Source organism: Nomia melanderi, chromosome 9 (assembly GCF_051020985.1).
Source record: "Nomia melanderi isolate GNS246 chromosome 9, iyNomMela1, whole genome shotgun sequence".
NCBI classification, from domain to species: Eukaryota; Metazoa; Arthropoda; class Insecta; order Hymenoptera; family Halictidae; genus Nomia; species Nomia melanderi.
In genome coordinates, this window is record NC_135007.1 from 1,230,092 (window position 1) to 1,243,835 (window position 13,744).

At 38.7% G+C, this 13,744-nt stretch overlaps 2 protein-coding genes across 16 annotated transcripts in view; both read left to right on the forward strand.

Annotated features, from left to right (window-relative positions):
* LOC116431202 (metaxin-1) overlaps positions 1-13,744 on the forward strand; it is a 194,634-nt gene that overhangs the window by 23,222 nt on the left and 157,668 nt on the right. For all 15 annotated transcript variants that reach the window (XR_004235867.2, XR_012999313.1, XR_012999314.1 and 12 more), the window contains exons 3-5: positions 12,312-12,562; positions 12,644-12,809; positions 13,303-13,689. Coding sequence is in view for 12 of the 15 variants with exons in the window: in XM_076370426.1 (XP_076226541.1) it covers positions 12,312-12,562; positions 12,644-12,809; positions 13,303-13,689 (804 nt within the window). In the remaining 3 variants the exon portion in view is untranslated. The remainder of the gene's footprint in view (positions 1-12,311; positions 12,563-12,643; positions 12,810-13,302; positions 13,690-13,744) is intronic.
* On the forward strand, positions 6,404-7,099 carry LOC143174896 (uncharacterized). The gene has a single exon (XM_076370662.1). It carries the CDS (start codon positions 6,404-6,406, stop codon positions 7,097-7,099), a length of 696 nt encoding a protein of 231 aa, XP_076226777.1.

Here is a 13,744-nt window from a genome sequence, read left to right on the forward strand (position 1 = left end):
AATATACAATAAAAATGGAAACCGTTCGAGCAAAGACAAAAATTGTTAGTAAACCAAAAATTGTTATAGGCTATAATGCGGGAAAAAATCTATTGACCTGTCAGATCAAATGGCTGCATATAGTAACCTATTACGGAAGTCAATAAAATGGTATCGAAAATTAGGTTTTGAACTGTTACTGAACATCGCTGTTGTGAATTCGTTCTTCATACATCAAGAATCAGCAGGCCAAAAGATGTCTATCACAACATATCGTCAAAAATTGATTGAGGCACTTACGTAGAAGAAGGAGCCAATCGATACACGTATAAAACCTCAGCATCATTTGGAACGAAATGAAGGTAGTGCGCATAAAACTAGGAGGTACTGCACCGAGTGCTATAATCAAAATTTACGAATATTGGGATCAAAGACAGCCAAAAATGTAACGCAAAAAGGTACAACCTTCTGTAATCAATGTACAAACAAACCTCACCTTTGTTTACCTTGTTTTAATAAATTACATTAACGTTTTTAAGTATTATATTCTTTCCTTTGAAGCATTGACCAAACAAAAAGCGATGTCGCCTAAAATTAAATGTTCAGTCTCACAAGTACGCAAGGACCGACATACGCACGGTAATAACAAGAACGAAAAGTCTGCCGCCGGTCCGCACGGACCGGCGAGGCCTGAACGGGAAGTCTAGCGCCGGTACCTAGGGACCGGCGTGGTGTTTAACGTGTTAATAATGGAGCATTCAATCGCCTTTGTTTTTCGAAAATAAAGAAACCGTATGCCGCTGAAAAATTTCACCCATAAGAGCATTAACATTATTTACTTCAATGTTAACTTTCATGGTATCGGTTATGTTCTGAATTCGACTTTTATTTTTTTTCATTATCATTTGGTTTCAAGTCCGAACGTATACTTTTGGCTTTACCCATATTTAATTTATTGGAGGTCTACATTCTTTGTTTCGATTATTGTCTCATCTGTTCTTCATTTGTTGTGCCTACGGGGTGAACGCTGGTTATTAATATGTTCTTTGCATTTATTCCAGATTTGTCCTGTGTGAACATATCGATCTTTTAAAATTCATCGTGCTAAAGAGGAGCACGTGCGTGCCACGTGGTGACATATCTCGTTAAAGGTTGAGGCGATTTTTTACTCGATTTTGTACTTTAACTTATGTCCTAACACTTTTTATCTTATTCGTTTGTTTTATAATATAATAATCGTGTTTACATGACTTTACATTTTAATATGAGTACCGCGGTATCACGAGTGTTACTGCCTAAATATTATTTTTTGTCAGCACAGTAGATGTTTTTAATTATGTTGCATATGAGTGCTTTAATTAGTAGAGCTGATTTGACTTTTTGATGTTATGAATTGTTATTTTTAACTTAGGAACATTTAAGATTGTATAAGACATTTACAGACTAAGCAGATTTTTAATAATCTGAAAGAAATAACTTTTAAACGTTAATAAGAAATTTTGATTTTCTAACATTTTTAATATTTTACAAGCAGGATGTTTAATAAAAAAAGCTGATACTATTTTTTAATACGTTTAGTATTTCATTAGTTATAATTTCTTAGATATTTTCAAAAATTTCTTCATGTAATTAGATGGGAAAATAGATAGAAATCTGATAATCTTTTGGATTAAAATAGAGAAATGGAACTTTTAAACTAATTAGTTCAACGACTTTTTTATTTCTCTTATTCGGTTACACTGTTTAACACGTTAACAGCCACAAAAAATTATTTAAAAATCTCATAGTTTACTCATCATTACAGCCATTATAATATCCTATCTGTTGGGAATTATTTTTTGTTATTTACATTTGGATGACATAGCAGTCAACGTGTAAATATTTTTTTGTGATGGTTAAATTTTACTTTGATAAAAATTTAATAGCAAATTAGATTTGGGAATTACCTTTTCGAGTTCTAAATTAGAAACACGTTTATATTGATTTTTCCTGAATAAAAATATAATTACTGTTACTAATACAACTAAAATGTAACTGAGAAGTGTGAAAATAAAAGTATTCTAAATCCTGTGACTTACATTCAGTTTCAGTGTTGTTTAAATGTGTAATTTATTATATTATACAGTGTTGAATTATATGTCTGAAATTTACTTGTAAACTATTTATTGTTTAAAAACAGCATTTCAAATGAAAGTTATTCGATATTAGGAGTGACATATTTAAAATGCAATACTTACTTCTTGGGTATTTCTCTGTTTTATCGAGATATAAGGATGATCTCGAATACTTATCTTATAATGTGTATTGTTTGATTTAAAATCTTTGAAATGTTGATGAACACTGTTGATGTCTTGAAACACAAGTTGATGAAACTTTTGCATCTGAAATATGATTTTATCAGTTTGTCAGGATGTCAGTTTGCAAATATCCAGCGACCAACAAAGACACATATTTTTGTAAAGTAACAGTTTTTGTAAAGCAACGGTTTTTGTACAGCAACAGTTTCTGTAAATATACCCATATTAACCAACTGTCCGCGATAAAGTGAGTCGGATAGTCACAGAGGGCTTTCGAGCACGCAACCATTATATTTTTAATTATTATATACTGTTTATTATTATAAATAGAAGTACAAACATTATATTGGTTGAGCGTCATACTTCGTGCCCGATTTCAGTTGATGTCACTATATTCTGTCTTTTCCTGTGACATCTGTTATTGCACTTGCAAACTTTATAGCATATAAAAACAGCGATATTCAATTGTCATTTCAACATCACACATTTTGGTTTTCATTGTTTAAATAGCATAACAAAGAAATGTAAAAATATATGATTGAAAAATTCACATGCATCATGCAATGTTGTACAAGTTCCGGAAAAGTGTAACAACGAAAGGTGTAAACTACTTACAAAAACATACAAGAGATTTACCAAGAACATGCACCAGCTCTTTGTACCCTTAAAAAATCGGTTGGAAAATTCGGGAATGGGAACTAACAATTGGAGGGCGAGCCACGCTCTAGTCGACCATCTTTGATGGATGATGACATAATTGTTAAGTTATTGGAAAATTATCCAAGAATTACAATAGAGGAAATTGCAGAAAGGCTCACTGTAGGCATATCGACCTTTGCCATTTGAAAAGGCTTGATTACAAACTGAATTTCATTGCTTGGCCGACTTAACCGTTTGAGTCCCACGCGCCGCTTTCGCACTCTTCAGATTTCATGTCGAAAAAAACCCAGCGAATTTGAACGATACGGACAACTGATGGCGCATTAACAATGTGACGGAACACGCTCAACTTTTCAGACGCATGTATGTCACATCGCTACTTTTTTTTGTATGTAAGCAATTCAAGTAATACATTTTGTATTTCGTTGTTACCTATTATAAATTTATATATGTATATAATAGTGTTAATATAGATTAAGACAATCGCTGTCGCGCCATTTGGCTTTCCTCGACACAGAATAGAAGGAGCGCTATCGCTCCGCTTGGATCTTTTCGCATACCATTCAGAAAGCGCTATTGCGCTGTTCGGCTTTTTTCGACCGTGTTTTTTTTAAAAAACCCCTGGTACTCAAACGGTTAAACTTGGAAAAAGGCAAATAAAGATCCAAATCCAGTAGCAAAACAAAATTTGCATCCTGCAAAGGTGCTGCCCTCTGTTTGGTGGCATTGTAAACGAATTCCCTACTTTGAACTGTTACTCGTAGAACAAATAATTAATTCTGACAAGTATTGTCAACAATTAGAGAATTTGAAAGCATCAATCGAGGAAAAACATTAAATGTTCGCCGATCGCAAGGGAATAATTTTGCATCATGATAATGTAAGACCGCACACGGCAAAACAAACTCTGCTGAAATTACGGGAATTGAAATAAGATGTTTTGTTACATCCACCCTATTCCCTGGCTGTCCCATATTCGAACTACTACTTGTTTTGGGCATTGCAAAGTGATTTAAACAAAAAGGACTTTAGATTACTCGATGCCGCAAGAAATCATCTAACAGTTTTCTTTTTCTTCTTAAGAAACCAACATCATCGTATAATCCAGGTATCAGGATGATACTGAATGCTGGGAGAAGATTATAGAAAGCAACGGAGATTATATAATTGATTAATAAAAGAGATTTACATGATAACGTGATTACTCTAGTTTATTGTAATATCGAACACGAACTTTTGCACTCATCCAATATATATATAAAGAATTATTTACATATACAGTGAATCATAAAAATATTTGTACACCAAGGTATTTCACTTTCATCTTTGTTAATTATGAAAGAAATTAACTCAAATTTTTTTCTTTGAATAGAGTATTTATTGTAATTTACAAATATACATAACTTAATTACCTAACTTGCTGTAGTACAATAATATTATAAATTAAATGGGATGATACTATTTTTTCGCATTATATAAATATTCGGATATTATACAGACTTAATATTATTTGTAAATCTTAACTACCCTTCTGGTTGAGGTAGAGGACTGAAAATTGGTGTAGCATGTTTTCTATGGGTGAATTATTGAAGGAACTTTTTCGAGAAAAATTGATCTAAGGGCATTTTTGACCCCCTTGTTCTGCTATACTCTTTCTTACAAATAGACATTCAGCTTCAATATCAGTAACAGAAAATTTGGAATAACTTGAAAATTTTCATTTTAGTTTTTCGCTTATAAAACAAAGGTTTTTAAGTTTTTCAAAATTTTTGCTGATATTGAAACTAAATGTCTATTTATGAGAAATTTATGGAAAAAATCGTTCACTCTCAGTTTTAACTATTAGTTTTTCGCTGTCAAATGTGAACTGGTCCGATTCGCCTCGGTCAATCCTAAATAGACTTGGAGACTTAGGAGTTTGATTGACTGACTGATAACAGTGTTCAATATGCTATGGCATAAACAATATTCAGAGAATTTCATGCAATATAGTGTAGTTGAGCTTCTTGAAGAGAAACATTGTCAAAAAAAGCTTCAAGACTACTATCCGGTTTCTCTACGGGGAGAACACCCTCCAGAAAGTAAATTCTTTCTCAAAATCAAGGAAGACTACAGCTGAAAAATACAATTTCTACCCCTCTAGGACAATGTATCCTCCACCGCACTGGTCTTGCCTTACTGCGAGAGAGGATACGCCACATCAAGGAAGTTTTGGACCTCACCTCCATGAAGATCCTTAACCTGTCCCTGGAACTCAGTCAGATCCTCTCCAGAAACATATGGGATACCATTGACCGAATCAGCTACGAGCAAGCAGAGAAGACATACATCCTCCGCACCCAAAAACAAACAGAGAAATTCAACAGACTGAAGCCACAAGACAAACCCACAGCAACACTAACACATACGGTAAAAAACTTGACTGACACCCCACTAACGCAACATGCCGTGTCTGTTCTTTCGAAAGGTCACAATTTTGCTATCACGCCCAAAACAATACCTCGTGAAAAAATTATTGGTCAGGTTGAGAGCGCCATCAGCAAGCTACCAACCGACAAAGCCAACGAGATCAGGAGAAAAACCACCACCATCCTGAAACAAGCCGTTTCTCCGAGACCTAACATCACTAAAGAGGGGGCGTCAGCATTACGAGACCTTAGAAAGAACAAAGACATCTACGTCCTACCCGCGGACAAAGGGAACACTACGGTGATCATGTCACGGGCCCAATACCACGGCAAGATTACACGACTACTGGACGACAAAACCTACCGGAAACTACACAAAGACCGCACTAAAACAATAGAACGTAACACTGTACAACTAATCAAACGCGCCAACCTACCTGCATCCACATCCAAATCTGTCACTCTTAGAGAATCACGGGCTCCCAGATTTTACGGACTCCTCAAAATACACAAAGAAGATATCCCCCTGAGACCCATAGTAAGCGCAATAGGTTCCCCTACACACCTACTAGCAAAATTCCTGACTTCCATCCTAACCCCCTCACAGGCAAGACCAAGACCCACATCCAAAATTCGGAACACTTTATCCACAAAATCCAACAGATCAAAACCAACCCGAGCATCATGCTGGTAAGCTTTGACATACAGTCTCTGTTCACCAACATCCCAGTACATGACAGTTTACAGCTCCTGAAAACCAAAATCCCTAGCAACCTCATCCCTCTCATCAAACACTGCCTCACTTCTACCTACTTCGTGTACTAGGGTCAGTACTACGAACAAACGTCAAGCACGGCAATGGGCTCACCCATCTCACCAGCCATTGCCAACATATTTATGGAACACCTTGAGGATCGCATCTTAAACGAAGCTCCTCTGAAACCATCTGAGTGGTTCCGTTATGTTGACGAGACCTTCGTGGTATGGCCCCATGGTCATGACACCCTCCCCTCCTTCCTCAATTTCATTAATAACCTACATCCAGACATCAAATTCACCATGGAATCCGAAACGCACAAAACCCTACCCTTCCTCGACGTATTGGTCACAAGAAAACCGGACGGCACCCTCGGACATCAGGTCTACAGAAAACCCACCCATACCGACAGATACCTCAACAACTTAGAAGCAGAACTCGAACACGTGAAGCACGCATTAATACGCAACGGCTTCCCAGCACGAAGATTTCAACATACCATCAACAGATTGCAACACAGTGCACCTACTGATATAACTGATGAGCCCAACAATGGTACGAGTATCCTTCCCTATATCGCAGGCACGACAGACCGCATTGCCAAACGCCTGAAAAGAGAAGGCATCAAGACCGTCTTCAAGACCGAGACCAAAATAGGACAGGTCCTCACCTCCCCCAAGGATCCACAGCCGTCCCTTTCACATACGAGAATATATAAAATCCCTTGTTCATGCGGCAAAGTATACATCGAGGAAACCGGGAGGAGCGTGAGTACACGCCTTATCGAACATAGTCGTTGCACCAGATTAAAATACACTCAGTCTGCGGTCGCAGAACATCAGCTGACCACGGGACACACGATCCAGTTCGAAGAGGCCAAGATCTTGACCAGGTGCAAGGACTACTTCCTGCGCAAATATAGGGAATCTATTGAAATCCTGAAACACCCTAACAACATCAACAGGGACAGATGGTATTTCGCTACTCTTTTAAAATAGGGCATGCCGCACCTCGAGATTATACTCATATCGGCATGTGACAAGTCACAACGAGAAGCCAGATGGGCCTCCACTTCCTTGGCGGAACCCTCGCCAAGGGAGCACCGTACAGCCGGCGCCTGTACGATGCCTGTGTTTGGAATAACCTCTCCTTCACCCGCAGGATCATCAGAAGAGAAGACCGCCCCTCGCGGGGCGCGACTCATTTAGCCGCCCTGTCCGGTAATAACCGTCGAAACGGAATATTACCGTCCAGGACGTTACCAGCGGGGACCACGAGGAGGCTGAGTCGCATTCGGTCTCAAGCGGGCTTACAGGACAAGCTTCTGTAAGAGTTTTGATCGCAACAAGTTGCGATCACACCCTCCCGACACATAACTTCCGTGAGGTCGTTATGCCCGCGCCGTCGTTTGGGTGGATTTTCACCATCTTTCGGTTATCTAGTCCCCATAGTCTGTCTTCGAGACTAGGGTTTCTAGTGCCTTCTTGTAGGCGGGACACTCATCCGATCTGGATGAGTGTCTATGTGGACGCTTTGCCCTCTTGCAATTTATGCAAGAGGGTCCTCTTTCCTTATTTGGACACTCTTTGAAGCAGTGTCCCTCTTCGGCACAATGCCCGCAGGTGTTTACCTTTGGCCAGCAGTGTTTGGCTATATGGCCAAACGCCTGGCATCGGAAACACCTGCCTGCCACGACGTAATCACGTACGCGACAGGCGTGCCAGCCGAGGAACAATCTGCCTCTGCTCATAATAATTTCCCTTGTTTTGGGTGATGTTTCCACCACCCAATTCTTGCCTTTTGCTGTTTTAAACAGCGGCTTTACATCCTCTGTTTCTAAGTCGTCGTTCTGCGACTTAAGAGCTGCAAGCAGCTCTTCCTTCGTGAGGTCCGGTACGTTGTACAGGACCAACTTCGGCTTTTTCTTTGTAGGGACTGTCACCTTCAGTCCCTTTTCGTTTGGTTTCCTGCTCTTAACGAGCTTCTGGAGGTCGTCCTTTGTCGCCGTTTCGACGAGGATGCCTCCCTTGTTAATATTTCTTATGCCTTTGACCCTCAACTTGTCCCGGTTGGGGTCAAAGCATTTCTGCAAAGCAACTTTCGTTGCTTTGCTATCCTTGTTATCTTTGTTATTTAGGTAAACGGTGACGACATGCCTCACCGTTCCCTTAGGTTTGGTCGTTGTGTTTTGTTAGGCCACAGCCGCGTACGACTGGGCCACAGCCTTCTTTGGCTTTTCAGTCATTTTTGGTATCACTGTCGAGGCCTTTGGTCTTGCTTTGGCGCATGCACTCGCCTTTTCCAAGGCTTGTATCCGCCTTTCGGCATCCTCAAGCTTCTTGGACATTGCTGTTATCGCTTGTTCTTTTTCTTCTGTAAGGGCTTGGATCCGCCTTTCGGCTTCTTCCAGCGCCTTACATTTTTCCTCGACTTCTGTCGTGTACTCCCTTGCAATGAAGGTTTTGTATTTAAACACTTCAATGTCGGGAGCTGGGCCAATAATAGCCTGAAGTTGATCTTGCACTATCTTGCACTGTACGAACAGTGCATCAAGTGGCGAAAGATCGTCCTCCGGCTTGCTGGTAGATTGTTCTACCTTCTGAGTATCTTTATTCTGCCTCTTCCTCTGCGAGGCAGTTTTTCGCTCGGAGCCGGATTCCGAATCGGAACCTTCCGGTCTCTCTATACGTCTCTTCCGGCGTGATACCTCTAGGGTATCACCTGGATTTGCTTTGGCGGTGACGAGGGGGGGGGGTGAAGCCCCCTCACCAGCCATCCAAGCGTCTTCTTTTTCTATGAGGGCTTTCTGCACCTCCACCACCGTCATCTTCTTTGATTTGTTTGTTTTATTAGATTTGACCATGATTGATCCCACGAGTAGGGACGAAATGAAGTCGCCCTCCCGGGTGACGCCCTTTCCAAGAGGGAAGGCTAAATACAACGAGGTTCGCCAGGTGCCTCGAGGTTGGCCGCTAAGGGTTGGTGCACCCACCAACCACGGACCATCGCAAGGACGGCCCGCACCCCTTCGCCGCGCACCATAACTTAAGGTTTCGGATTTATTAGAGAGGTTTATCTCCTCGTGGACCGGCCGGTTAAGGCAAGCCCCCCGACCGGTTATGCTTCGCGTACCACTGGGTGGATGTCCCCAGTGGGTCGTTGCTAGACATACCGGCTACGGTATTTGACGACTCCGCGGTCCGTACGGTATAAATACCGCCCGGACGCTCGCTGGAGAGTCGCGCCAGAGCCTCGTTGGCAAACTCGAAAGTTTCCCAGGGTACACCACGTGGAGGAGAGGTTGGCTGTGCCAGAATGAAGCTGTGCACCTGTATACCCCATCAACAGGGACACAGGATATCAATTGAAACCCATTTCGCACTCCCTCCTCCCGCTTTTTTAATTGTTCAGCTGACCAATTAAAAATGATTGGTAACCGCCGATCCGGAACATGAACAGGGTACATTTTTAAAGAAAGTCTTCCAAGACACACACCAGTATCAGTGTGCCTTTAGCCCCCTGATGAAGCCAGCTGCAATGCCGGCGAAACGTTGGGAAAATATTCCTATTGGACACGGCTCTCACCCGAAAGCCAAAAATGAATGTAATAATATTCCAGGCCGTCAAAGCATCAAGACTACTATTGTCAAAAAAAGATTCGGAAATATTAAGCTGCAGTCATAGTACTGCTAGTTCTTTAAAAAAGAAATTTGATGGGACTGCCAATGTTACAAATCGAAAAAGGTCTGGATGTTCGTGTACAACAATGAGTAGAGTCGGTAGGAAGTTACGTAATAATTATGTGGGTAGTAGGATGCGAAATGACTGACTAGTTTTAACGATAACTCTTATTTATTACTCGACACTTATAAGATACGCGGAAAGATTTCCGTCTGACCTAGCGCCAGAACAAATGGACGTGAAGTGGGATCTGGCTATCACGGCGGCTTCCATTTAACGTCGCTTCACCCCCACATCTTTGTCCGCTGACAAAGATATGGGGTACATGGAAATTCTCATGATTCCGTTCGGAAAAGGAAGGTTTTCCCCCATGTGCGGAGCTAGGTAGTTTGTTTGTTTCATCGCCCGATTTAGGGTTCGACAATTTAACGCACTCGCACGGGTCTGCAACGCTGATGTTTGCTTACCCGTGCTACCTGGGCTAGAGCATCCGCACGGCAAGAAAACCTTTCCTGTGTCCCGTTATGCCGCCACAATTACGTGAATAATATGAGACGGGAAACATCGAAACTGTGAAATAAAATATGTGTACGAAAAGGTTGTGAGTGTTCTTAACTCTTTAAGAATGTCTCTGCAAAGTTTTAAGTTAAAATTCTTAATATTTTCAAAGTTATGAACTTTTGAAGTAAGGTATATACTTGGCGGCAAAGTGATCGAGCGATCGAGACTCCCAGAATCCATGGCACTGTTCGAAAACGTTTATTTTATTGGAGTCGTAGATTTCTAATAGCCAAGTTCAAATTTATTTGCAAACTTACCAAAAGTTCGGGTAATTTCTTGCGAAAAACCGAACATCTAAGTTTAAACTGTTACTATTTCTCGAAAAATAATTTTTTTTTATTCATTGTAGATCAAACGATAACTATATGTGTATAAAATAAAATATCATTAGAATTTTTGAATTCATATGAACTGAGGGGCAGATATCATGTCAACCGTTAATGAAGCAATTGCGCGAGCGTCTACCGTGGGCAATTCAAACTTTATTTTTAAGTGAATTGAATTGAAAAAATTCACGTAACATAATGAAAGTACAACAAACATATATGCAAAGTTTCAAATTAATTAACGTTACACTTTTGCTAATAAAAAATCCTAAAGTATTGCAACTTTTGACCAAGAAAAAAGACAATCTCTTCTTAAGGAATTCATTAAATGGAATGGGTTTAAGATTTTGTAAGGAAAACAAAACCATTATTTTTCAAGAAATATAGGAAAAAGTAACTGCAGTGTTGCGAGGAACGTGCATTATTGTAGTGGTGCAAAATATTGCTAAATGCTAAAAAATATTGATCAACTTAATTGATGTATTTGAGATGATTGCAATCATCGGTGAAAGTAATATAGTGATCCCGGACGAGCCCCCAAGTTTATAGTGGGGCTACTATTATTATAGATAGTGAAAAGGTGGATCTTCAGTAAAAAGAGAATTAGGAATAAATTTATGTATTTAATGAAATAAGGAAACAATACGGACAACACGTAAAAATGCACCCTTGCACCCTTCTCACTCGCATCTTTCGTCCTATGTCAAAACTCACGCAGTCACGTACACGCTTTTCTCACGGTCCAGTCGCTCAGTTCCAGACACTCTTCCTCGCATTCTTTCAGCCACTCAAGATTTTCTAAACGCAGTCACACTATTTTCCAAACATCCCGGCGCCGGTCCATCGCAATACGACCTGGTCGCCCTTAAGCACGCACACAAACCATTCATCCTACAATACTTTAATCTACGCTAAATATTCTAGATACTACAATAATAATAAAGATTAATTTTTTTACGAAACTATAAAAATAAACATTTACTTTTTATATCTGTATCTCGTAATATGTAACATTGGTTCATTCTTTGACACGTTGACTGCTACGAAAAACATCAGCGTTTTATGTATCGCTTATTCTTTCTGTAGCAAATATTAAAAGGAAGAATTATTAATTATTTAGTATCACAATTCTTACGTTAGACTATAGTCTAATCATTTACATTACTAAACATTTGTATTCGGCATTAGTTGTCTTACAAGTTATAATTATTTTCTTGTAATTTGTATCCTCCGGTCATCGGTGACCCACGTGGTAGTCAACGTGTTAATTATCTAACCATGTTCCTTCAATTCAACCTTCCTATTACTTTTACTATACAGATATTTACACACACTTCCTAAAAGAGGTTTATTTTTTTCTACCCTTAACAATTGACCTATAATTATGAAAAACTGTGTGAAATATAGACAATAATTAGCTACTTTTTTCTTTTTGTTTTATGTAAATATCTCAATTATTAACTGGAAATGGTCTGGGTTAGTGAAAATTATTTAACAATCAATAGCAATAAAAATTGGCACCGATACAGCTTGACTATGATTCCACTACAACCTTCGTTATAACTCTTGAAATATTAATTTTTCAGCTTGTGTCCATTAGTTTTTTTAGGATGAATGTTAGAATGTTTTATTATTATTTCAGGTTTACGCAAAATTTAATGGTATACCAATAAAAGTAAATACTTCCGGTAATCCTTTTAATACGCCTCATGGTCGGTTGCCTGTATTGCGGACTACTGACGGAAGATTCGATACTGCTAGAGAAATAATACTGTATTTTACAGAAACATGTAATACGACCAAAGATAAATTAACGCAAAAAGAATTGGCAACTGTTATGGCATACAGTGAGTTGTTAAAAGAGAAATTGTTTCCCGCACTGCAATTTATTTGGTAAGATTACTTTTTTTCACGTAATTTCGAAGCATATATTTGTAAGTGAATTGTATAGTAAAAAAATCTTTACATTTGTAGGTGGATAGATAAAAAGAATGTAGATGAATTAATAAGGCCGTTTTATAGTAGATCACTGCCTTTTCCATTTAATTTTTATTATCCCGGAAAATTTGAGAGACAGTCACGTACTTTGTTCGAGTGTTTGTACCCTACTGAAGAAAATGTGACCGACATAGAAAATAAGGTAATTAAAAGTAGTTCATGTTTTCCTTTTTATGATACAATAAAGCGTCGATTATCCGAATTAATTCAGAGACAAATCCGTCCGGATAAACAACTTCTTAGATAACCGATTTGAAAGCACCAAATATGTAAACATGTTATCAATCAATCAGAAATGAAACAGTTGTCGGATATACTTTTATTCTCATTGTATACGTTCAATAATATTTAATTTATTTTGAAACTTTATCACTAGTATTTTTAGCACATATGATATAAATGAAATCTAATCGTACGCATTAAGTTTAGACAGTACATTAAAATTGGACACTTAAACAGTAAGAATAGATATTTTAAAATGTAAATATTTATGAATACATAGTTTAATTCGTATAATCGGACATTTCCATAATTGAAACTCAGATAATCGGTGTTCGGATAAATGACGTTCGACTGTAGTATGATACGTTGCATCGCTGTGGAATGACTTTAATAACGATTGTTGTACAAAACAGGTATATTCTGAAGCACGAAAATGCCTGACGCTCTTATCTACAAGACTTGAAGATTCAAAATACTTTTTCGGGAAAAAACCTACTGTAATAGATGCCATTTTGTATTCCTACTTGGCGCCGCTGCTCAAAGTTCCTTTGCCAAATCCAGCCTTGCAAAACCATTTGAAGGCCTGTACAAATTTAGTGAAATACGTGTCGCGTATATCGCAGAAGTACTTTGAAAGTGAATATCAAGAATATGAGCAACGTAAAGCCGAAGAAAATACACACAAAATGAGAAGAGATTCGGAAAGTGATTTTCCTAATAAAAGAAGAAACCAAGTTTTCGCTGGAATCTTTGCTACTTTAGCAATGGTAGTTTACGCGGTCTCAACTGGAATAGTCAAGGTAAATATTCTGTTATTAAAATATTTCGAAGTGGCAATCCTATTTTGATGCAATA

What these genes read in the sequence shown, in the direction of transcription:
- LOC143174896 (XM_076370662.1), top strand. Translation starts at nt 6,404, where the DNA reads ATGGAATCCGAAACGCACAAAACCCTACCCTTCCTCGACGTATTGGTC.